This window comes from Nilaparvata lugens, chromosome 1 (genome assembly GCF_014356525.2).
Source record: "Nilaparvata lugens isolate BPH chromosome 1, ASM1435652v1, whole genome shotgun sequence".
NCBI classification, from domain to species: Eukaryota; Metazoa; Arthropoda; class Insecta; order Hemiptera; family Delphacidae; genus Nilaparvata; species Nilaparvata lugens.
The window spans coordinates 3,204,413-3,230,671 of record NC_052504.1 but is presented as its reverse complement, the minus strand read 5'-3'; the positions used below and the strand labels follow the sequence as shown (position 1 = coordinate 3,230,671).

General features: G+C 37.6%; 2 protein-coding genes across 2 annotated transcripts; one reads left to right on the top strand and one right to left on the bottom strand.

Annotated features, from left to right (window-relative positions):
- Window positions 1-122: 122 nt before the first annotated feature.
- LOC111064295 (zinc finger and SCAN domain-containing protein 32-like) lies at window positions 123-15,572 on the bottom strand. The gene is made up of 5 exons (XM_039427872.1): window positions 14,955-15,572; window positions 10,316-10,432; window positions 7,978-8,103; window positions 4,239-4,364; window positions 123-755 (listed from the first exon to the last, which is right to left on the bottom strand). Exons 1-5 carry the CDS (start codon window positions 15,048-15,050, stop codon window positions 123-125), a joined length of 1,098 nt encoding a protein of 365 aa, XP_039283806.1. The 5' UTR covers window positions 15,051-15,572.
- On the top strand, window positions 12,802-14,351 carry LOC120351276. The gene is made up of 2 exons (XM_039427950.1): window positions 12,802-12,869; window positions 13,865-14,351. Exon 2 carries the CDS (start codon window positions 13,878-13,880, stop codon window positions 14,334-14,336), a length of 459 nt encoding a protein of 152 aa, XP_039283884.1. The 5' UTR covers window positions 12,802-12,869; window positions 13,865-13,877; the 3' UTR covers window positions 14,337-14,351.
- Window positions 15,573-26,259: the final 10,687 nt, after the last annotated feature.

The window sequence follows — 26,259 nt, the reverse complement described above, 5'->3', positions numbered from 1 at the left end:
ATATGCAGTTTCAAATATTCAGACCAAGAGAACCTTTTTGTACAGACTGTACACTGAAAAGGCTTCTCTTTGGAATGAGTACGCATATGAGTGGTTAAATTATGAGAATGTGAGAAATCTCCTCACTCATTCGCACCAGGCTCATTGGTGTGAGTGCGCATAATATGACGAGTTAAATAACCAGACTGAGAGAACCTTTTGGTACAGATTGTACACTGAAAATGCTTCTCTTTGATGTGGGTACTCACATGCTGTTTTAAATGTTTAGACAGAGAGAACCTTTTTGTACAGACTGTACACTGATAAGGCTTCTCTTTGGTGTGGGAACGCATATGAACAGTCAAGGCACCAGACACAGAGAACCTTTTAATACAGACTGTACACTGGTAAGGCTTCTCTTTGGTGTGGGTACGCATATGACCAGTCAAAACGCTAGAATGTGAGAACCTTTTGGTACAGACTGTACACTGATAAGGCTTCTCTTTGGTGTGAGTGCGCATGTGAATAGTTAGATTTCCAGACTGAGAGAACGTTTTGGTACAGACTGTACACTGGAATGGCTTCTCTCTGGTGTGTGTACGCATGTGAATATTCAAATAAGTCTGAGAGAAGCTTTTAGCGCAGAATTTACATTGATGAAGCTCTTTAGAAGTAGTTTTGCAGTTAACCCTCCCCTCTCCTACCATTTCTTCATTGATGCCTTCTTCCTCATCTTCTGCAGACGAATCACTCCCACTATCAGCTGATGATGGTTCCTGAAATCACAAGGTTCAAAAATCAATCAGCAAGTTATGTAATTCACACTTGCAAAGTCACAAATGTAATAGTTCCAACATTGAATAATGGCACGGAGCTTTGATCTGGGAGATAATGATGGATCATGATTTTACTCAACTGAATATAACATCTATAATTATTAGTGTAATATAATTTTTGTAATTTGTATTACAATTATGCATATTATATGTAATTCTTAATGTATATTGTAATGAGATTCAACCAAGAATGATTGATATTAAATAAAGAGATGCCAATACCTATAGTGAGACCACATTATAATGGCAGTATTCGATCAATATTGGTGTTGTTATCCTTGTCTAGCATCACACCGTTACCAGATCGGTTTTTACAATGTAGAAATATAACTAACAAAATATTCAATCTTAACTACAAATTTATCATTCAATAATAATTGAAAAATATATTTTCTCGATGAATAAAATATAACTGATTATTTTCAACAAGAATGGACAGTACCGGTAAGTTAATATTGACTCAATATACCGGTAACAGCTATTCTCAACAGAAGGCAGTGGCAAGGCTAATAATCGGCATCGCTGTTCTCAACTACCATTATTGAGCGAGTGTCAGCGAGTTCTCACTTTTGACTTACTAAAGACTCAAGTCGTTGTCCGTCTGCTTGTATGTTCTACAATAACTTTAGAAAGAATTGATCAATCATCTTCAAATTTTGTAAACGTATAATTCTTCGAACCTTTTCACAGATCAAGTTCGAAGGACAACAAAATTGACTCAATCCTTCGTCCTTTTTCAGGATATAAGAATAACATTGGAAGTGCATGGGAAAAAAATTGTAGTGATTTGTCATTTAGTCAGCTGAATAATTCATTGCATGCAATTACAACAGTTTTTCCATTTATTCATTCATAACATCAATTGAGACTATAATATGGAAGCTATCACACAGATGCGCTTCATATGCTGACATATTATTTTAGCTTGTTAATTATATACCACATAATTTACAACTTTTACATCAACAAACTAATACGAGTTTAGATATCAATGTGCGAATTTCGCCATTCATTTTCTCTTGGAACGCTGTATTGAAATCATGTATCACATGACCACCTTCTCATTTTAAAAATGAATTTGGATTGATATGAGGGACAAAATTGTTGAAGCGACAGATAAATTTTACTTTCCTTGCCCTATTACCATAGGTAAGGGAAGTATTGCTTTCCGAAAAAAATTAAGGTACCCCCATTTCTAAATTTCTATACCTTTCAAGGTCCCCTGAGTCCAAAAAAGTGGTTTTTGGGTATTGGTCTGTATGTGTGTTTGTGTGTGACTGTGTAAATGATATCTCATCTCCCAATTAACGGAATGACATGAAATTTGTAACCTGAGGTCCTTCCCCTATAAGGATCCGACACAAACAATTTCGATCAAATTCAATTAAAGATGGCGGCTAAAATGGCGAAAATGTTGTCAAAAACAGGGTTTTTCGCGATTTTCTCAGAGACGGCTCCAACGATTTTGATCAAATTTATACATAGAGTAGTCATTGATAAGCTCTATCAACTGCCACAAGTCTGATATCTGTAAAAATTCCAGGAGCACCGCCCCATCTATGCAAAGTTTGATTTTAGATTCTCAAGTATCAGGCTTCAGATACAATTTAAACAAAAAATTTCGAGTGGAAAAGATTGAGCATGAAAATCACTACAATTAATGTTCAGTAACATTTTCACATAAAATTAAAAATAAGCACGAAATTTGAGAAAATGTGATTATCGATTTGCAAACTGTTGGCAACTGTTGATTCTATTAAATGATTCACTATGAAGAGATAGCACATCTCGTATGTCTCGAGCATTAATGTCCTGTCACCAGCTGGCTCAGATCTTTGTTGTGAGTAGACTTGAGATGCGCGTGAACACTATCGTCAGGTGATCAATTCTCATAATGGCAAGGAAAGTTGTGTGAGTGCGCCGCACCAGATTTTTATTTATTGATAAACAGAACACAATTCTTTAAATAATCGTGTTTATATTTTACAGCTGGCTATTATACGTCAGCTTATGAATTTTGGGGATGAGATTTTTTTATTTCCGCAGACGCCCTCGCTCACTCACTTTTTTATTATCCACAGACGACGAAAGTCTCAGCTGTTTTTCCAAGGATGAATTATCCTTTTAATGTCGTTCAGCGAGTTTTCCCAGGGATGAGACCTAGTGCAATCGAATTTTTCTATCATAAACCTACAATGCTTTAAATTTTGTGAAAATCGTTAGAGCTGTTTTCGAGATCCGTTGGACATAAATCCTATTATATTAAGCTAATTTCTGTATATCTGTATATATTTTTATATTTATTTATATATATTTGTTTATTTATGTCCAACGGATCTCGAAAACGGCTTTAACGATTTTCACGAAATTTGGAGCATAGTAGGTATATGATAGAAAAATTCGATTGCACTAGGTCTCATCCCTGGGAAAACTCGCTGAACGACATTAAAAGGATAATTCATCCTTGGAAAAACAGCTGAGACTTTTATCTCAGATGTGGATAATAAAAAAGTGATTGAGCAAGTGTGTCAGTGGAAAATCAAAAAATCTCATCCCCGAAATTCATAAGCTTTCGTATAGCCAGCTGTAAAATATGAACACGACCTAAAAGATAAAGAAACCTTGAATGGGTTTGAAAGGTAAAATTATTCATGATTGATCAAAAATAATAAAGTTAATCATTATTTTACAGTTTTAAGTGATTAGTGAGTGTTATTTTGCTATTCAATTTGGTTTGTAGACAATCTAAACTAAAACTTTTCTGTTTTCAAATGTTTAGATTGAAAATTGGACCTGAATTCAAGTGTATGGAAAATAACCTACTTTTTGGACTATGTATAGTGTATAAATAAAAATTCTGGGAAGAAACAGTTTTGGGCTGTGCCTGTTCGTCCTTCCCCAATAATTTTAAAGAATTGTGTTCTGTTTATCGATAAATAAATAACGAGCGAAGCTCGGTGCCCCGATATTTTATTTGATATTAACAGATAAACTGTGATATGAGACATGATACGTTTCTGTTTTTATGAAAAAAACACTTGCAGGTAACCCGTGGTGCTCTGCAATAAAACTTAAAAAACTGAAAACTTGACCTACTGAAATCTTGAAGAATTCAAAATGGGCCTATAACCAACCATTGAAATTGTATTTTGAAATCTATACTATAATAAAGTAAAGAACTGGCTTATACACGTACGGGATAGGAAAATTATGTTTGACGCATCATCACGTCTGAGCTACTCAACTGATCAACTTGAAATTTTGATTTTAGATTCTTAATTAACCGAGGATGGTTGTAGGCCTATTTTCAAGATTTCATTATGTAAAGTTTCCAGTTTATCATGTTTCAAATTAGACCCTTGTGAAGCTCGGTTTTTCTGCAAGTGAATAAAGTAAATAAATACTTGGATGCAAAAAAGTTACCTGTTCTTCTTCGAGAGGTTTCAGCTCGGTAAGCCTGTACATGCTGTCGACTGAATCCGTCATGTCTTTGATGTCTGATACCTCTACTGGCCCTTCATCAGAGACCCTTGATGGCTCAGGTTCCACCTAAAAAATGAAGTAAACCGGTTTAATAGAGCACACGAATCAATAAAGTACTTGGATGTACTTTAGCTTCAATCATCATCACCAACTAAATTGTCGTCACATTGATATTTCGCACAATGATAATATAAGTTCATGAGAATTTATGTTCTATGAGAATCACCCGTTAGATGCACTTAAAATACATACAATAATATACAGTCGAACCTCTCTATAACGAACCTCCACTTAACGAAATCCTCTACACAACGAATTTTTACCTGGTCCCATGACATTTTAGGGTTTTTGATGCTTAAATAAATAAATAAAGCCTTTATTGTTCCACTTCACAAATACAATTATACAATAACACAATATGGAAAGAATATCCTCATAATTTACTTAATGAATTCTCTTCATAAATGAATATATATTTACAATTATTTAAATTGAGAATATTAGATACATTTTCTTTTGTGGAAACCAAGCCCCTACTAGGCAAAGGCCCCTCCCAGGTCACACCATTTGTCTCGATCCGCCGCCAACTGCATCCACGTTGCACCGGCCACCTTGACGATGTCGTCTTGCCACCGGACTCGCTGTCTGCCGACTTTGCATGTTCTGCCGACCGGCTGCCAAAACGTCAGCTTCTTCGTCCACCTATCGTCGCTCAATCTGGCCACATGGCCCGCCCACTTCCACTTCAGACTCCGCACCTTTCTCACCCAATCTTCTGATTTGGTTATCGCTTGAACTGCAGTGTTCCTCACCTTATCAAATCTTTTGATATTTAGAATGCTGCGTTCCATGGATCTTTGGGTGACTCCTATTTTTCTTAAAACACTTTGTTTACAAGCCAATGTCTGCGAGCTGTAGACCAGTGTAGTGAAAACACAACTCCTTAGTATCTCCATTTTTGTACTTGTGCGAATATTTATATTCTTGAGTATGAATTTTAAAGCCCAATATTTACTCCAGGCGATCGCACATCTCCGCTTCACTTCTCTCTCCGTCCTGTCACTGAATGAGATAAGCTGCCCAACATAAATAGTCTCGTCCGCCCACCTTAGTGGACATCCATCCAATACGATAGCTTCCGATCTTCTATTTGTCATCAAATAGGTTTTTGAGGGGTTTATAGAAAGGCCAGCTCGTCTACTAGCTGCTGACAGATCGGTGAGCATAACTTGCAGTTGTTGGGCCGATTTTGCAATGACTATGATGTCGTCTGCAAAGCGTAAATGACTCAAACATTCTCCTCTAATATTTATCCCGCATTTTTCCCATTTCAATTGTCGGAAAATTTCTTCCAAAGCAGCATTGAAGAGCATTGGCGAGAGTGGGTCACCCTGCTTAACACCTCTCTGAATAAAGAAACTCTCTCCCGGATTATCCAACAATAGTCTTGCTGTACTGCCGTTGTAGAAATGTTTTATTATATTAACATATGTTGATGGGACTAATTGCGCTTGTAGAGTCGTGAACAGAAACTGGTGCTCCAAAGAATCGAATGCTTTTTTATAGTCAACGAAGGCTAAGTATACACCAACTTGGAACTCTTCGCATTTCTCAATAAGCTGATTGACACTCTGGAGATGATCCAACGTAGAGAAGCCACTTCGGAAACCTGCTTGTTCGATTGGCTGTTGTCGATCAAGTATTGGCTGTAGACGAATTTGAAGCATTTTCATGAAGAATTTCCCAAAACACGATGAAATACTAATGGGTCTGAAGTTGTTAATGTCGAACATGTCACCTTTTTTGAACAATAGTAGAATATCTGCTTCTTTCCACTGTGAAGGCACTGACTGCTCCATGAGAATTCTATTGAATAGAGACAGGACCGTATCCTCTGACAACGAGTGCAGTGTTTTCAACATTTCATTTGATATTCTATCTCTTCCAGAAATTGTATTCTTCTTCAATGTTTTTGCAACTATCGTTAATTCATCACTGCCCAGCAGAGATATATAGTGGATGACGTCTTCGTGGTTGCATGGAGACGTCACTCTCTCCTCCACATCGCTTGAGTATAACTCTTTATAAAAAGCAGTGGCAGTATTAACAATACCTATCCTACTCCGTTCTATCATGCCTCTCTTATTTCTCACTCCTATCTTCCATTCTTTATTATCAAAGAGCTGTTGTCTCAATTTCTTCATCGATACATTGCAAACCAGCACTGATTTGATCAAGTTGTCTTCATATGCTTTGAGGTCTTTTCGTATGCTGTATTTCACCAATTTGCAGATTATATTGAATTCAATTCTGTCTCGATCATTCTTATTATTCTTCCTTTTTAACGTTTCTCTTTCTAAAATCAGTTGTTTAGTTTCATTCGATATTTTCTTTGGTTTTATTTCAGTGACTGGTTCAAAGATATCTCTGAGATGAAATTCAAGTTGGGTATAACTTTCTTGTAAGTCAATTCCTCGCTGCTCCTTCCATTGGTGGATTCTTGTCTCAAAATCAGGCAGCTCATTCAACTTCAATCTAGTTAATCTCGTCGTATTTCCATTAACTGGTGATTTTAGTCCCTTCCTGAAGTAATCCTTCGACAGTTCAACAGTTATCAGCCTATGATCAGTGGTGAAGCGTAGTTTTTCTGAAATGTTGAAATCCTTTATCGTGCCTTTATTTTGCGCCAAAACAAAATCTATCTCATTTTTCACCAATTGATTAGGTAAAATCCAAGTCCACTTCCTGCTTTTCCTTTTTTCAAAAACGTGTTCACTATTTTCAAGTCATGTTCTAAGCAAAACTCGACTAGTCTCTGTCCTGCGTCGTCTCTGACACCATAGCCGTATTTTCCAACTACGCGACTTTCACCAGCTTCTTCACTTCCAACTTGACTAATGAAGTCACCCAAGATCATATTCACGTACTTCCAATTCCTTTTTACATTATTCAAAGCAACCGATAGGGACTGGTAAAATGCTTCTCTATCTTCTTCCTCGGCTACTGATGTTGGAGCATATATTTGGAAAATATTCAATATTCTTCGACCCATTCTTAACTTGAGCATTGCTAGTTTCTCAGATATTCCATTAAATTCTATTATTTTCGCCTTCAAATGTTCTCTGATCATGAAGCCAACACCTCTTTGACCTTCAGTCTTTCCAAAATGATAGAGGATGAATCCACTCCTTCTATGAATTATCTTCTCCGAATTTCTTCGCACTTCAGCCAAGCCTAGGATGTCGATTTTTGTTTGTGCCATGGCCTCTTCTAGTTCCACCAGTCTCTCTTCTGTTCGCAATGTTCTCACGTTGAGTGTGCCTATTGTTAATCCTGGGAGGTATTGGTCGTTTTTCCCCTCGATGACCGGTCTTTCTGGGGAAATGCTAATAGTTTTATTTGATTTAGTTGTAAAATCCTTTTTGCTGTTTCTGTTGATTGGCCTGGTTTCCGTTGATTCCTATTCTTTCTTGTCCGAACTCCTCTGTTCCTCCGTATCTCGAAAATAACTATCGATTGATCCCTTCTTTCCTCCTGAACCTTTTTCCTTACCAACATTTTTTCCTCAAGTTTTCGTCAAGTTTCCAGTTTATCATGTTTCAAATTAGATCCTTGTGAAGCTCGGATTTTCTGCTAGTGAATAAATAAAGTAAATAAATACTTGGATGCAAAAAGTTACCTGTTCTTCTTCGAGAGGTTTCAGCTCGGTAAGCCTGTACATGCTGTCGACTGGATCCGTCATGTCTTTGATGTCTGATACCTCTACTGGCCCTTCATCAGAGACCCTTGATGGCTCAGGTTCCACCTTCAAAAAATAAAGGAAACCGGTTTAATAGAGCACACGAATCAATAGAGTACTTGGATGTACTTTAGATATACAGTCGAACCTCTCTATAACGAACCTCCACTTAACGAAATCCTCTACACAACGAATTTTTACCTGGTCCCATGACATTTTAGGGTTTTTGATGCTTATTTACCTCTATTTAATGAATTTTGGACTTCTCAACAACAAAGTTTTCTCTTGACTTCAACATACAAAGTGTAGTGTGTATAGGAAGCAGACGGTCATTTTCAAGGAATTCTTTAGTTTCAGCATAAAGGTCAATAGACTAGAAATAATGGCAATTCAGGTAGGAAGAAGGAAGAAGATAGAGTGGTAGACAGTCAATAGAGGGTGAAACACATGTCAGAAATTGAATGCAAGTTACTGGAAATTGAATTCCAAGAGCTTTCAAATTGAAATAAAATAAATATTTTATCCAATTCCCTTTAATATTCTTATTAGTTCATAAAATGTTTCATCATCATTTTCCCATGTCATTTGGGGTGGGCTCTCCGTATCAATTTGCGCCATTCTTCTCTGTCTTTTGTCGATGGATTCATTATTGTAGACCAGGCAGGTGAACGAGTGGACTTTTTTCCCATTCTTGCTTTTGAGTTGTCACACATTTCAATTCTTTGAACTGACTATGATGATGATGATGATGACTGTGACGAACCTGAGGAGAAGAATCCGTCAGATCAAGAAGTTCTAGAGGCTTTCAAAATTATCAGGCAAGGATTAAAACTGAAAAATAGTGTACCAGAAATATCAGACTGTTCGAATAAATGTGAGTCGTTGGCCTAATAGGTACCCTACCTACGTTCGCGATGATATGTTTTATGTAACATATTCATTAATTTACCGCCGTGATACGATATTATAAGATCCATAGGATCGTGGCAGTTTTCTTGACAGAACCTCTCAATAACGAATACCTCTCGGAGTCGAATTTTTTCTCGGGATAATCGACTTTGTTATATAGGGGTTCGACTGTGATGAAATGAACAATACAATGAAGTAAAATTGAGCTTTTTAGAATAAATGTAACATTCTAATATTTGGATACTGAATACTGAAGTTTGATAGATTTTGGCAGTTAGTTCTGTGCAAGTTGCCAGAGCTGTATGGCCAACTGGAAATTATTCTGAAGAGAGCTGTAGCAGGAAAAGAGAGTAGCCAGCAATGCTGGATATGAGAGCTGACGCACAGGAACCAGTCTGTTTGGTTCAGAGCTATGAGAGCACAGGAACCAGTCTGTTTGGTTCAGAGCTATGAGAGCACAGGAACCAGTCTGTTTGGTTCAGAGCTATGAGAGCACAGGAACCAGTCTGTTTGGTTCAGAGCTATGAGAGCACAGGAACCAGTCTGTTGGTTCAGAGCTATGAGAGCACAGGAACCAGTCTGTTTGGTTCAGAGCTATGAGAGCACAGGAACCAGTCTGTTTGGTTCAGAGCTATGAGAGCACAGGAACCAGTCTGTTTAGTTCAGAGCTATGAGAGCACAGGAACCAGTCTGTTTGGTTCAGAGCTATGAGAGCACAGGAACCAGTCTGTTTGGTTCAGAGCTATGAGAGCACAGGAAACAGTCTGTTTGGTTCAGAGATATGAGAGCACAGGAACCATGTCTGTTTGGTTCAGAGCTATGAGAGCACAGGAACCAGTCTGTTTGGTTCAGAGCTATGAGAGCACAGGAACAGTCTGTTTGGTTCAGAGATATGAGAGCACAGGAACCAGTCTGTTTGGTTCAGAGCTATGAGAGCACAGGAACCAGTCTGTTTGGTTCAGAGCTATGAGAGCACAGGAACCAGTCTGTTTGGTTCAGAGCTATGAGAGCACAGGAACCAGTCTGTTTGGTTCAGAGCTATGAGAGCACAGGAACCAGTCTGTTTGGTTCAGAGCTATGAGAGCACAGGAACCAGTCTATTTGGTTCAGAGATATGAGAGCACAGGAACCAGTCTGTTTGGTTCAGAGCTGTAGTGAGAAATGCAGTATCCAGCTATACTGGATATGAGAGCGCGAAGGGATAATTAGTACAAATACCGTTGAGGACTTTAATTTTTGCACAGCCCCGGCAGTTGAGGACTTCAACCGTGGAGGACTGAAAATCAGTCCTCAAATGTCGCAGTCCTCGACTGTCGTAGTCCTCGACTGTCGCGTCCCCGAATAAATACTTGGATGCATATGAAGTTGACTGTTCTTCTCCGAGAAGTTTCAGCTCGCCAAGCCTGTCTTCTGTATCAATGATGTATTTGATGTCTGATACCTCTACTGGCTCTTCATCAGAGACCTTTGATGGCTCAGGATCCACCTTCAAAACTGGAAGTAAACCGGTTTAATAGAGCACACGAATCAATAAAGTGCTTGGATGTTCATTGCGTACTCATAGTGAATCCTGCAGTGAGGTCCACCTTATAATGGCAGAAAGAAAAGATAGGAGTTCACCGTTGCCAATATTGTTTGCCTTCTATAGAGAATAGCTGATACCGGTTTAGCCTATCTAATGTAATATCAACTGTTCTTTCTTGCTATAAATAATGATCAATAATATTTTATTCGCCAAGAAAATGATTTAATAGAGAATTTTCAATTTTATCAGAATATTATGCTCGAAGCCTTTTCCTGTGATGACACAAAAATGTATGTAGACTATGTACCAGGCATGCAGATAGCGCTATCCTCTTCTAGTTCCGCAACGATTCCAGATTGTTCTTTAACAATGTAGAAGATATGGTAATAATTAACAACATATTAAGGCTAATGAAAAAATACAAATTCAAGTAGGTTACTCTTTTTTAAAAAAATTATAGTACAGTAAATTCATTCATTCATTTATTTACTGTAAATAGAAAAAAATTGAAAAGGGTATACTTAGATTTTTATTTCTTTCCATCCAAGAATAGCCCTAATGAAAAAATATATTATTTAGTCAAATTTCATCAAATATGAAAATTTATTATTCAAATATTAGAAAAAAATATGTTCATGACAGAAAGAAACCTAATTATTCATTAATGACTATAAAAATTATTCATTATTTCAAACAAGAATGAACAGTTAATATTGGCTTATTACCGTTCATCAGATATACCAGTATCACCTATCCTTTATATAGAAGGCAGTGGCAAGGCAGAGGATTGGCAACGCTGTTCTCCTATCTTTCTCAACTGCCATTAGGCCTACAATAGCCATAATAGCTTGGACCTCCCAATAATTCATAGTTGAGAAGGATATTGTAACTATAAATGTATAAATAATAAATAAAATAAGTTATAACTTACTTTTCAACTTCAGCCTCATCTTCAAATTCTAATTAAATATGTTTTACTGTTTTGCTCAACCCAACATGAAATATTGGGATAATATAAAGTTGTAAGCCTATGGTAGTCTATTTGTATTTGATGCTTTAAAAATATATTTGCCTGCAACCTGAGGCCCACCGCAAAGTAGACCCACGCTAATCCACGAAAAGCAACCCACGCCATGGGATGTTTTGTAAAATATTATAGAATTATTCATAATCAATCAGCTGACAAGTGGATTATTCATTGTATATTATTATTATCACACAAATGTCTGGATCTGGAACAAAGATTTACAAACATCAATTAATATTGTCAGCTGTGATAAGTTCTTAATAGTGTGTTTGTCTTTTCGGTCTCAAAATTTCATAATTTTCCAAAGTTTGGAATTTCACAACTATTTGTGATTAATTTAATTCAATGTAGAACAATTTTTTTTAATCTACTAGTAGTTCTGTGAACAGTAGACCTCGGGCAGTTATAAACCGCAGCCTCCTCTTATACTGTCCATCAGAGTAAATCCTGTCTGTATGTCATACTTCTCTCCTTAGTCATGACCAGATAACTGGATTGACTGTGTCAGAAAGTGGACCTGACTTGGTCCTTGTCGTAGAGTTGACATATAAACTATGTCCATAATAAAAATTTATTTACGTTTGTAAACTTAGTCAAACAAATAAAAATATAAAACATTTAAGAATGGTAATAATCTCGGCGAGATATCGGTGTGAAAACGGATAATGGCTGTTGGGGTTGGTGTATCAAAAATGCTAACATCAAATAAATAAATAAATAATCTCCTTCAAGACATACTGGCAACAGGACATCCCGAGTTCAAAGCAGAGAAAGTTCGAGAGACAATACTATGTTATTTTAGTTATTAATTGCATGCGTTATTGCACGCAATCAATAGTTCATTTAATAGTGCATGAAAATTTCATTCAATAAGCATGGAATTAATAGTCTACACAGTAGCTGATTTTTAGTTACATTGATATATTGAATTGCATGCAATTTATAATCCACTCGTCAGCTGATTTATGATGAATAATTCTATAGTCTGATTTTTACTCTAATATTGGCATATGAAGGAGGCTGAGGGACATGGGACTGAGGAGATCATACCAGCGGGCTGCTCGTGCGGCCAGGATGCGCTACAACTCTGAGCTGATTGACCGGGCACCCAATAGGTGCAAAGCTGCCTGGGGTATCATCAGGGCCGCTGCGGGTGTACCAGCTCCTGGTGCTGTTCCGGTATCTGCGGATGATCTTCACGAAGCGTGGACCAGCTCTATTCGCGGTATCTGCGAGGGGATCCGAGCTTCCCCTGTGGTGGCGGCGGATCTGCTCTCGGCTTCGGTTCGGCCCCCCGCTCTTTGGCTGTTGACCTGGCGCCGTATTACTTGTGATGATGTCACTCGAGTTGTGAACTGTTTGAGCAACTCGGTTAGTAAAGACATTTATGGTATGACCAGTGCTACTATTAAGGATGTATTAGCTCTTATTGTTTCTCCCCTGACTGTTTGTATTAATCTGTGTTTCCAGCAGTCTGTATTTCCTTCTCAACTTAGAATTTCTAAGACAGTGCCTGTCTTTAAGAAGGGTGATAGGCATGATCCTACTAACTATAGGCCTATCTCCATCCTGCCTATTATATCGAAGATTTTTGAAATTCTTATTGCTGAGCAACTCCTTGCTTATTGTGACCAGTGCGGCCTGTTTGCGACCACCCAGTTTGGTTTCAGGAAAATAGATCCACCACTGATGCAGTAGATTTCCTGCTTTCCAAGATATTTGATTGCCTTGAGGCACGTGGACTTGCTGGGCTCACCTTGTGTGATCTCAGCAAGGCCTTTGATACAATGGATTATGCTATTCTCGTGGACAAGCTTAGGCATTATGGTGTGGGACCGTCTCCTCTCAAACTGATTCAGGCCTACCTGGGGGGTCGCAGACAGGCGGTGCTGGCTAATGGAGTTCTCTCTGAGATCAGGGATTGTGTTGACTGTGGAGTGCCTCAGGGCTCTGTCCTGGGGCCTCTGTTGTTTCTTATCTCAGTTAACGATATAGCTCAGGTGGATGGCAGGTGTGTTGTCTGTTATGCGGACAACACCACCTTCTTCAATGCTGGTCGTGAGATGGGAGGACTGAGGGCAGCTATGGTGGAGACTGGAGCATTTGCATCGGACTGGTTCTCTGCCAATCGCTTCCTCCTCAATGAAGACAAAACTCAGTCTATTGTGTTCAGTCTCAGAAATGGGAATGAATACAATTTTGCGCCTGTCAAACTGTTAGGGTTTACCCTTGACAGGAAGCTCTCATGGGGCGAGCACATTGAGACAGTTTGCGCCAGGTTGAGCAGAGTTGTTTTCCTGCTGAGGGGTCTCAAATACAGTGTGCCAACTCATTATCTTAAAATGTGCTATTTTGGCTTTTTTCAGAGCGTGATTTTATATGGCCCCCCTCTGGGGTGGAGCCACAGATGTCACCCGAGTCCTTCGTCTCCAGAAGAGGGCCCTGAGGATTATTTGTGGGGCTGGTAGATTAGCCCACTGTCGCCCACTCTTTATCAAAGAGAGGATCCTCACCGTCTTCTCCCTCTATGTTCTCCATACCCTTTGCAGAACACATGCGAACGTGGGGTTGCTCGTGACCCGACAGAGCTTCCACCCATATGAGACTAGGGGTAGACTCAGGCTGGATTTACCCTACCAGAGGCTGAGCAGAACTCGGACTGGTCTGGCTCATATGTCTATCAGCCTCTATAATAGGCTGCCTCTGTTGGCCAGGGATCTGCCTGCTGTGCGGTTTCGAGGGGCTCTGAGGAGCCTGCTGACGGATCACCCTCTGTACTCACTCCGTGAGTTCTGTATGTTGGAGAGCAGTGTGGTGAGTGCCTATTTTCGTATTTGATTTCTGCCTCTGGGCAGTTGTTTTTTTTACATTTTTGACGTGTCCCAGTGGGCTTCACTTTAGTGATCCCTTTTATGGACTTATTTAAATAAATACTAAATACTAGGCTCCTTTTTCCTTTTATATTATCCTTGAAATGCAAAATTTCCAAAAACCTTGGATATACATCGACGCACAATTTAAAAAGAAACCTACCTGTCAAATTCCATGAAAATCTATTAACTTACCGCGTTTTACTGTAAATGCGCAACATAAAGAGAAATGCCAAATGGTCGACTTGAATCTTAGACCTCACTTTGCTCGATCAAAAAATGATTTGTGTGTGATGAATTGGTGTGTTTTGAATATTATTGTAAATTGAAGAAATTTTAACCTAACTACATTTGGTCTGTTGTATAAATTAGAATTGGAACCGTTTTGGGCGTTTTAGCCTGTGGTACTTTTCCGTAAGTTGTGTAATTCTGAATGATTGAATAAATAAATAAGCATGTAAACATCCCACGGCGTGGGTTGCTTTTCGTGGATTAGCGTGGGTATACTTTGCGGTGGGCCTAAGTAGCCTATAACAAAACAACAAAAAGGTCTTACATAAATAATAAAAGATACAGTGATACTTACAATAGATTCCATGAGTGTCCAGATGGCAGTGGAAGAGGTTGTCAACTCGTCGTGTGGTGTCTGTGTGGAAATCATAAAATAAAATGAAGAAGCCATTTTTTGTGATTTATTTTGCGAAAAATGGTTTCACGCAAAGTGTGTGAAAGTTTCTAATGATGATTATGTAAAGATCCAATCACTCGGGGACATAGTGAAGTGGCACTGTGGAGTCTGTGATATTAGGTCAACTTCATTGAGAAAGCTCAATTTTGACGAATTTCTATCTATAACAACTAAGGTAAATGAAATGGACACAAACTAGATTTAGTTAGGTCTTTTAATAATGATCTATTGGAAAAGATTGAAATTTTAATAGACTTAAAATTGAAAAATATTTGTGACATAAACAGTAACAGTTCTGTACTGTCGTTAACCAGCTGTCTGAATTCAAACTTTGACCAGTGTTGCCAACGGCAATGGACAAAATTACCCAAAATTTTCCTCGGAATTAGTCCCAAAAACCCGGAATTATAAACTGAAACCCCCGAAAAATCCCCGGAAATAAGATGATGATTTTTCTCAATATAAAATAGTCATTAAATGGAGAATTAGTTGAGATTAAATCATATATAAACGTTTTTCTACTCAATTATTGTTTGCCTCCTTTAAACACTAGAGAGAGAACGTTTCTGAGCCTGCAGCTGCAACACTTTTTTTGAAGTTTCAATTTCTCGTAAAAAGAGCAACCGTTCTTCCAGTTTGTCGAAGAGCGTACTTGAAGTGTGAGTTTTTTTTGTTGGATTTCTGGTTGATGCAGCTTAAAATCTCTTCGAGACTGAATATTGATATTAGTTGAATGATTACTGCTACAAACACAACACTATCTAGCTAAGGTCTGTAGATAATGTTTTGTGACATCAGTGGTTTGCCTATAGTGAGGTCCACATTATAATGACAGTGGATAAAGATGAGAGAACAGAGTTGCCGTTTGTCTGCCTTGATTAATTATAATTATTTTGACATTCTTAAAAACTTATTTGGCAACGTTGTGGAGCTAGAAAGCGATACTGCTATGTGTTTTGTGGGATAATAGACAAGGATAGCAACACCAAAGCTAATCAAATACTTTCATTATAACATGGACCTCACTATAGTCTGACAATCGATCCTCTACTTCCTATCAACTTTGACAAAAAACTATCTTTTAGTATTTCTCATGTGTGCTTTCTGCCGCTTAAATCCAAATGAATGAATTGTGATGGATATTATCCAATACCCTTTGATATTTTATCATGTATAACAGACATGTTGTAACTCATGAAAACAAATTTCAAATGTCATAGCTATCATGTCCTCATTCTAAAATGGCTCTCATGAATAGAAACATTTTTGCACCAATAAAATATATAATGGTACTGATTTCTTGGAGGTTCAACTATTTTGTTTCCATTTACTGTGTTTATTATCTGAAATAATCAAAATTCCCATCAACCTTAACCGCACAAAATTGTCATCACTAACAAAAGCACTTTCCCCACATAGCCTAGCTTTGGAAAGAAGCTAAAAAACTAATTTCTGAGGAACGTTCATAATTATTAAAAAATCTGAAAGTGAAACTATGAGAATTCCGTAATTTCGACGGAAAAAGACAATTTTTCCAAAAATACTCGGAAAATCCCCGGAATATTAAAATAAACGGAAAAATAACGGAATGAGCTCAAATTCCCCGGATTCTGGGGAATTCCCCGGATTCTGGGGAATTCCCCGGAAATTGGCAACAGTGACTTTGACAAGCCTGTAGGATCAAAACATCCCTCAAACCACAGCCTTCCCAATCAACGAGATAAATCGACTGTTGGTGAGAAATCGATTATGGAAATCGAACGAATTGAGTTGACTGTTGGAAATAAATCGAATGTGGAAATTGAACAAGTTAATGGAGTATCGACAATGGTTCTAAATCGACCTGATAAAAATGTAATGACCATAAATGTAATGACCAAGGAACATTACCTGAAGGAAACAGTAGTTGTAATGCTAATTTACATAACCTTACTTTCAGATCATACATGCTCCAACAAATTGACAATTCCGAGTGGAAGCAACAAAAAAGCAGAAAATCTAAAACCAATAAACGTATACCACTTGACATTCAACAAGGAGATAATATGACACCAAACAAAGATAATTCCGTTAGAAATACAACTTCATCTAGATTCAGTTATGCAGGTGCTACAAAGAAAAACATTAGCAGTAGCCTTAAGGCTGAAAAGAAAATTCTTATAGGAACATGCACAAAATAATAATACAGATAGTGAATCATCGTCTCCTCTTCTGGGCGAAAAACGGGCGTGGTTCCACCTTGGAAAGATTAAGATGGGAACAGAAAAAGAAGATGTAGAAACATTCTTGTCCAGGACGTTTCCTGGTCAAAGTTTTACTGTCGAAAAGCTGGAAAGTAAGAGTAACATGTATTGTAGTTTTAAGCTTGGAGTGGAATTTGACAAGAAGGACTTAATACTGGTCAGTACTAAATGACCTAGATACGTCACTCTAACAAGTTTTTTATTCAGAAGAGCTCAGGGAGGTGTAATGAAGTAGCCCCGCCCCTCTTTTGTACACCAAGACAGTCTGCAAAGCTTGTTGCACACGCAATCAAGACTCTGGTGGCTGTTGTCAGATTGACAATTCAAACTTGCTGAGTGTGTGCTTTTTGAATGTTCAATGTTTGAGAACGAAATTCAATTTATTACAAAACTTCTGTAAAGACCTCCAGCCAGATGTATTGTGTATAAGTGAGCACTGGTTGAACTGCGAGGAGAGTCTGCTTTATTCCAACATTGATGGACTGGGGCTATCAGCTTCCTACTGTAGAGTTATTCATCGTGGTGGTGGAGTGGCAGTCTTCGTGAGGAATGAAATAGGGGTGAAGCAAATTGACTTGAGTCAGTTTTGTGTAGAACTCGATCTGGAAGTAGCAGGTGTCAAACTGATTGAGATGTCAACTTTTGTACTGAGCATCTACCGATCTCCAAATGGAAGTATTGAGGGTTTTTTCCATGGTCTGGATGCCTGTCTGTCGTTTTTCCAGAGTGTATCCAAGCACATTATAATAGGAGGTGACTTCAACATACCTGTTAACTTTTAAGAACAATCTACAAGAGCGTTTAATAATCTGCTGGCTGCTCATGGACTACGGATTGTTTCGCAGATACCAACCAGAGGAAACCGATGTCTAGACACCGTGGGAACTAGCCTGGATATGCAAAAAGTTCAAGTTCGGGTTACTGAGCCTCTTGTTGCTGACCATAGTGCAGTGATCATCAAAGCTGACATTGAAATAGTGAATGACTACGAAATTTCCTGATTGGTTCTGTCATTATACCAGAGGGGTAAGGAAAATAATTGAAAGCTCTCTCTCTAGCTTCAGAGAGGCAGTATCTGAAGTGGACTGGATGAGTGAGCTTCTAGATAAAGGTCCTGAGGAGACTTTTGATGCTTTTTTCAAAAAGATAGATTACATCTTCAACATTTTCTTTCCTCTACAGATTTTGAAGGGATATACCAAGCAGCAGAGAAGATCTTGCAACAGGCCAAAGTCAAAAATATGGTTTACCCCTGAACTATCTAGACTCAAAGAACTGGTACTGACTCTTAAAGACAACTATGCATTGTCAAACTGCCCTCAAGTGAAGGATAAGATTTATCAAGCCTATTCCAGGGCAAATTCAGATTATAAATGCAAGATTGACAAAGCCAAGAAATTGGCCAATATGCAAGAAATTGAGAATGCACCCAATCCATGCAAAGCAGCTTGGAATCTTGTAAATAGGAATAGAGGTCAGCTCAAGTCAGCTAAAGTCACTTGCTCTGCTAGTCCTGACGAGTTTAATAGTGTGCTCTTGCAAAACATTGACCATATTGTTGCATCTATACCAACCACTAATATGAACCCAATGGAGAACTTGGACAGAAGTGAGGCCAGATTATTGCAGTGGTATGGCGTTTCCCCTAGTCACATTGTTAAAATGGTCAATGGTTTCCGAAATTCTCAAAGCCAGGATATTTATGGCATGACAATCATAGTGTTGAAGTCCATCATTGATATCATTGCAGCCCCATTATCTTGTGCTATCAATGAATGTCTTCATGCTGGAGTTTTTCCTCAGTTGTTGAAGATGGCTCGCACAGTTCCTGTCTAAAAGAAAGGTGATCCCACACTCATTGATAGCTTCAGGCCTATTTCAATAGTACCAGTATTTGCCAAGGTCTTTGAGACTGTGATGAAGGAACAAATTGTAGTATTCTTTGAGTCCATAGGCTGTTCTCCAATCTGCAGCATGGTTTTAGAAGGAACAAGTCTACATTGACTGCTGTGACCGAATTAGTTGAGCAGGTTCAGAGGGGCTTTGAGGAAAGAAATGCTGTGTCTCTGATCATGTGTGACCTGAGTAAGGCCTTTGACTGTGTGTCACATGAGATTGTTCTTGGTAAGATGGAGCACTATGGTGTTAGAGGTGCTGTTCTCCAGACTGCAAAATCTTATCTTGAAAACAGATGGCAGGTCGTTTCTCTGGGAGGAGCTAAGTCCCAGGCACTGCCCATCAGACATGGTGTTCCACAGGGCTCTGTTTTGGGTCCCTTGCTGTTTTTGATTGCCATAAATGACTTGAACCTAGAAGGGAGGGCTCTAAAATTTGCAGATGACACCACTATAATCTCTTCTGGTCGGAATCCAACTCAGGCTCTACAGGTGGCAGAAATTGTGTTTGGAGAAGCTAGGATGTGGCTGGAAACAAATAAGCTCCAATTGAATCTTGGCAAGACACAGAGGCTGCTCTGTTCATTGGCACAACATAGCCCTGATCATCACAGTGTGTCCCTCCTTGGATTTATCATCGATCCTAAACTCAAATGGAATTGCCACATTGAGGGACTGTGTAAGAGGCTGGCAAGAGTGACCTATCTACTACGGAAGCTGACACAGCTGGTGAGCAGACCCTACCTGATTGTTGTCTACTATGCCCTCTTCCACAGCATCCTGGGCTATGGGCTGCAGCTTTGGGGTCATGCATCTGATTGCCAAAAAGTTTTAATAATGCAGAAGAGAGCTGTCCGCATCATCACCTCCAGTGGTTACCTTGAACACTGCAGACCGCTCTTCAAGTCTACTGGAATAATGACTATATTTAATTATTATATATATTTAAGTGCCCTTCATGTCAAGGTAAATTTTGACAAGTACAACTTGAGGAGAGACTTACATAGTCATAACACTCGGAATGGTTGCATGATTGACATTCCTTATTCCCGACTAAGTAGGACAAGAGACTCATTTCCTACTGTGGCACTAAAAATCTTTAACAAGCTGCCTAGATGGTTAACAGCCTTGAGTACTCAGGCCTTCAAGGCTAAGCTCAAGTGTTGGCTTAAGGAAAACCCTTTCTATGGGTTACATGAGTTCTTTGAAGTGACCATGCCATCTTGATAACTCAAGTTTATACTCATGACTAACTTCAAGAAAAGTTATATTCTTATTATGTTGACACAACCTATCCGGCTCCGCTGGTCTTGGTGAAGATAAAGTGTATAAGTGTATGATTTCAGCATTAATATAACTAAAAACACTGGAGAGTAAATCAAAATGTAAATTAATCCCCCTCTTTAGCTGGGCGCTTGGCTCAGTTGGACTTGAACTGAAAAATAAAATGGCAGAATGAGTGGGACAGCAGCTCTATCAATCCCAGTCAGCACCGTATCGCGCATGCGTTAGTAACAATTTTTTCCCGTTCCATTCACTCAGTTCTTTGAATGTAACGTTCTTTGTGATGATAGTTACCGAGCACTGTAACTGGAGCCCATCGTAGTTCTATTTTAATGATAATATTATCATCCAATGATGATTTATCATTGAATTCAATATAATAATCAATATATTATTATTTCATCCAATGAAAGGAAGTGTACCTTTGAATAATATAATTGATAAAATATAACGATTGTTATTTAACTGAAGTTGAAAACCACTATAACTAAGTCAGCATATTGTCATTTCAAAGCAAAAACCCAACCCCCTTACCTACCCTTCCACATCTAAAACATTAATAAACGTAACTCTTGGTAAAAACCCCTAATCCCTTCCAGCATATTGCAATTTCAAAGCTAAATCCTAACTCCTTGACCTATCTTTTAACCTTTGAGATATCAAAAAGCATAATTCTACCTGGACCCTAGTCCCATCTAGCATATTGCAATATTTCAAAGCAAAAACCTAACCCATCCTTATGAAACATTATTTAAAGATGTAATAATAATCTCAGACAGCACCGTATCGCGCATGCGTTAGTAACGGTTTTTTCCCGTTCCATTCAGTCAGTTCTTTGAATGTAACGTTCTTTGTGATTATGGTTACCGAGCACCATAACTATAGTGAGGTCCACGTTATAATGGAGTGGATAAAGATAGAAGAATAGCGATGCCGATTTTCAGCATTGATTAATTATATTTCTACACTGTCTAAAACTGAATTGGCATCGTTGTGGACCTAGAAAAGGATAATACCACCGGCTATGTCGAATGATGGACAAGGATAGCAAAACCAAAGTTGATCAAATAGGTACTGTCATTATAACGTGGACCTCACTATAGAGCCATCATTCCATTTTGATGATGATATTATCCAATGATGATTTATTATTAAATTCGATATAATATTCAACATATTATCATCATTCCATTCAATAAAAGAAAGAGTATTTTTCAATAATATAATTCATAAAATATAATGGTTGTTATTTAACTAATGTTAAAAAACACTACAACTAAGTCAGCATATTGTCATTTCAAAGCAAAAAGCTAACCCCCTAACCTCCTCCTTTATATTTAAAACATTAATAAACAATATTGGTGAAAACCCGTAATCCCTTCAGCATATTGCAATTTTAATGCAAAAACCTAACCCATCCTTATGAAACATTATTAAATATAACCTAAATAAAACCTTTGAAACAACAAAAAACATAACTTTACCTGGACCCTAGCCCCTTCTAGCATATTGCAATTTCAAAGCAAAAACCTAACCTATCCTCATGAAACATCATTAAATATAACCTTAATAAAACCTAACCCTAAACCCTATTCTGTCAATTAGTTAATAAACAATGTGGCAACCTTGCAATGTGTGAAAGAGATAGCGTCATCTGCTTTGTTGAATGATACACAAGGATAGCAAAAACATTGCAAATTTCACCATGCCGATATAACGTGGACCTCACTATAGATACTCAAAGAATACTTTTGAATAACTATGTGATAACTGTGACCGTTGCTGGCCGTTACTCTGTATCTGTGACAAAGAGAAGCTGCTGAAAGGGGGCGACCCGCTGAATAAAGTCAAATTCACTCCAAAACTTGTGCCTATAGTGAGGTCCACGTTATAATGGCAGTGGATAAAGATGAAAGAATAACGATGCCGATCCTCTGCATTAATTAATTTTATTTCTACACTGTCAAAAACATAATTGGCATGGTTGTGGACCTAGAAAAGGATAGTACCACCAGCTTTGTCGAGTGATAGACAAGGATAGCAAAACCAAAGTTGATCAAATACTGTCATTATAACGTGGACCTCACTATAGTCGGTACTTCACCCAGTCGCTGGCCTAGTAAGCTGGTCCAGCTTGCAATTTGGCCAGCATTGCAAACCTCCCATCCACACATTGGCCTCCGTTGGGCCAATGAGTAGATGCAGCATAATAACTAGTAGTTCTGTGAACAGTATACCTCGCGAAGTTATAAACCATAGCCTCCTCTTGTACCATCCATGAGAGTAAATCCTGTCTGTACTAGTAGCTCTGTGAACAGTTGATCTCATGCAGAATTCTCATCCACAAGTACCTGATTGAAACTATAGACTTTATGGAAATATAGCAATGGACTGGCTTCTCCAAGCATCTGTGTAATCATTTGTCAGCTGATTTATGACGAATAATAATTCTATAGTCTCATTTTCACTCTAATATTGACGTATGAAGGAGGCTCCTTTTTCCTTTTATATTATCCTTGAAAAGCAAAATTTCTGAAAACCTTGTATATTTGTCGACGCACAATTAAAAAAGGAACATACTTGTCAAATTTAATGAAATATATTACCGCGTTTCGCCGTAAATGTGCAACATATGAACATTTAAACATTAAGAGAAATGCCAAACCGTCGACTTGAATATTAGACCTCACTTTTCTCGGTCAATAAAAGGGCATGCCACACTAGTAGTTCTGTGAATAGTATACATCGTGCAGTTATAAACCACAGCCTTCTCTTGTACTTGTACTGTCTATAAGAGTTAAATCCTGTCTGTATTACATGTTGGCGAGACCCGAGATATGGGCTCTTGCTATTATGCTAATTCTATTTAATCTCAATTTACTGTGATTAGATAGAACATTTCGGTATTAAAATTTCTTCTTTCGTAATACATTTTTTATGCTTTTGTACTCCAGAGTGAAGTTCAGTCCCCGATTTTTTAGATTAAGAAAAATATTGTTAGCATCAATGTGTTGGTAGCTGTATAATATCATACTTACATTCAGTCACTCACACCTGTTGAAATGTGAGTGTGAACGCTGTTATCAGGTCTGGCTGCCGTCGATACGCCAATCCAATCAACCCAACAGAGAACATTCTGCTGTGTTCTCGTGTTGGCGAAAAATCGGTGTGTTTGAAAATAACAAAATGAACTACCATAATCTGCTGATCTCCTACAAACTTCATTTCTCACTTTTCATGATTCTAGAAATCAATATCTTTTCAATAATATTTATTGCAATTTTATTCATCAGATTAAAAAATCAAAATGCGAAAAAAAATTCCATCAATAACTCTAAACTACAAACTAGAATCATGGCCTCAGCTTATGGAAAGACAAACTGTCTACTAACGTTGATGGAAAGATACATTTTCAAGATGTACGATTTTTTTGAATGGGTAGTCCACTAGACAGTTGATTTATGATGAATTCTCTAGTCTGATTTTTATGGTGATATTGGTGTTTGAAGGAAAATCCTTTTCCTTTTGTATTATCCTTAAAATGTAAAATTTTAAAAAATCTTATGTATACGTCGACACGAAATTCAATAGAGAACCTGTCAAATTTAATGAAAATCTATTGCTGTGTTTCGCTGTAAATGTGCAACATATAAACATTCAGACATAAAGAGAAATGCAAAACCTTCGACTTGAATCTCAGACGTCACTTCGCTCAGTCAATTAAGCATAAAGAGAAATGCAAAACCATCGACTTGAATCTTAGACCTCACTTCGCTCGGTCAAAAAACATAATTCAATTTTTTATTGTGATTCAACAGAAATTATTTTCCGAAAATGTTAAACGAGTCAAATAAAATTATTATATATTAAAATTATCTACCCTTGAACTATTTTATGACAAAATTATCCACTAGTATTTCTGTGAACAGTAGACCTCACGCTCAGTAAGTTACATTGACCTGTTGTTATGTTTTTCAAACATTAATAAATAATTTATCAATTTAAAATGTCTAGAAAAATCCTAAATAAACAGAGCTTTCTGTACTATCGTATTGTGACGTGTCGTCCCGGAATGTGAGTGTGAGCACTGTTATCAGGTCTGGCTACAACTGTCTATAACGTTGATGGAAAGATACATTTTCAAGATGTTCGATGTTTTTGAATGGGTAGTATTATAGTCAACTGTCTCCTAACGTTGATTGAAAGATACAGCATTTTCAAGATGTTCCATGTTTTTGAATGGGTAGTATTACAGTCCACTAGACAGCTGATTTATGAGGAATAATTTTATAGTCTGATTTTTACTCTTATATTGGCATATGAAGGAGGCTCCTTTTTCCTTTTATATTATCCTTGAAATGCAAAATTTCCAAAAACCTTGTATTTACGTCAATGCACAATTAAAAAAGGAACACATACCTGTCAAATTTCATGAAAATCTATTACCGCGTTTCGCCGTAAATGCGCAACATATAAACATTTAAATATTTAAACATTAAGAGAAATGCCAAACCGTCAACTTGAATCTAAGAGCTTGTTCACATGACAGCAATTTACGCTCGGTTGTCGCTCGATTGGCAAATCGCTCAGTTTGCCAGCCTCATACACATGACAGCGATTCATGAGTGGTTTGCGCTCGGTTATGATAAATAATTACTAGGTACAACATCTATGTACTCAATCTTAATATCTTAATCTATGTACTTAATCACTATATTACCCTTCAACATATATTTAAAACTTTACTGCTCTGATTGAAACCGCTTGGTTGACTGAAGACATGTGATCGCTCTCATGCCTGCTCTAGTATATCGAGCCGAGCGACAACCGAGCGGTTGTAGTCTGAGTCTGAGTCTATAACCGCCGCGATTTTCCGGCGACTACTAAAACCGAGCGATGCATGTGTACGGCACCATGTGTTTCCCTATACCTGGCAATCGCTCGGTGGTCAACCACGCAACAACCGAACGTAAATCGCTGTCATGTGAACAGGCTCTTAGACCTCACTTCGCTCGGTCAATTACCGTGACAATGGAATTTTACATGCAAATATAATTGTATTGTTAATCTTTTTTGGAGAATAAAGAATTATTATATTTGTATAAATATAATTGTTTTATGTTCTTTGATGTATTTTAATTTTGGTAAATTATGTTTACAGAGATTATCGACGACCTGGAAAAGTTGATAAAGTTCAGCTGTGTATGAATACCAGAAGATGAAAAATCTATTTCACAAAGGTACAAGTATTGTTACCAACCATGGTTACGAACAAGTACTTGTAGTTACAAGTTTACAAGTACTCACGTTTCACAAAAATGTATGATCTACAAGTTTACAATTTTACAAGTCCACAAGTACTTCAATAGTAAACATAACCTATTTTCATGATGATTTCCTTTTTCCATCCTTTATAAAGGTTACTTGTACTTTTCAATAATTACTTTGAAAATATTTGAAAGCAATATAATGTTTTTTGTACAGTCTACTTCATTTATTGCTGAATTTGTAACCTACACACTATATGTACTCTGTTTATATATAGTAGATGTACTATATATAATGTATACTATATATACTGTGTATATATACTATAGTACACATAACCTATGAGGTAACACATTAATAACTATTTTGGAAATTATTAAATTTGATTTCCAGATGCATATATTTCCAAAATAATCAATTTTAGAGGGATATAGGGCATTTTTGATTATTAGAAATATTTATTGAATATTTAAAATCATTTTAATGATCACTTGTAAATCCTTTACATAGCTT

Excerpts from the sequence above, each read along its gene's own strand:
- LOC120351276 (XM_039427950.1), top strand. The coding sequence starts at position 13,878 with ATGGCCCCCCTCTGGGGTGGAGCCACAGATGTCACCCGAGTCCTTCGT.
- LOC111064295 (XM_039427872.1), bottom strand. The coding sequence starts at position 15,050 with ATGGCTTCTTCATTTTATTTTATGATTTCCACACAGACACCACACGAC. Across the intron at positions 8,104-10,315 it reads AACTTCTCGGAGAAGAACAG|GTGGAACCTGAGCCATCAAG; the intron begins TCAACTTCATAT and ends TATTTTTTGAAG. Across the intron at positions 756-4,238 it reads AACCTCTCGAAGAAGAACAG|GAACCATCATCAGCTGATAG; the intron begins GTAACTTTTTTG and ends TTGTGATTTCAG.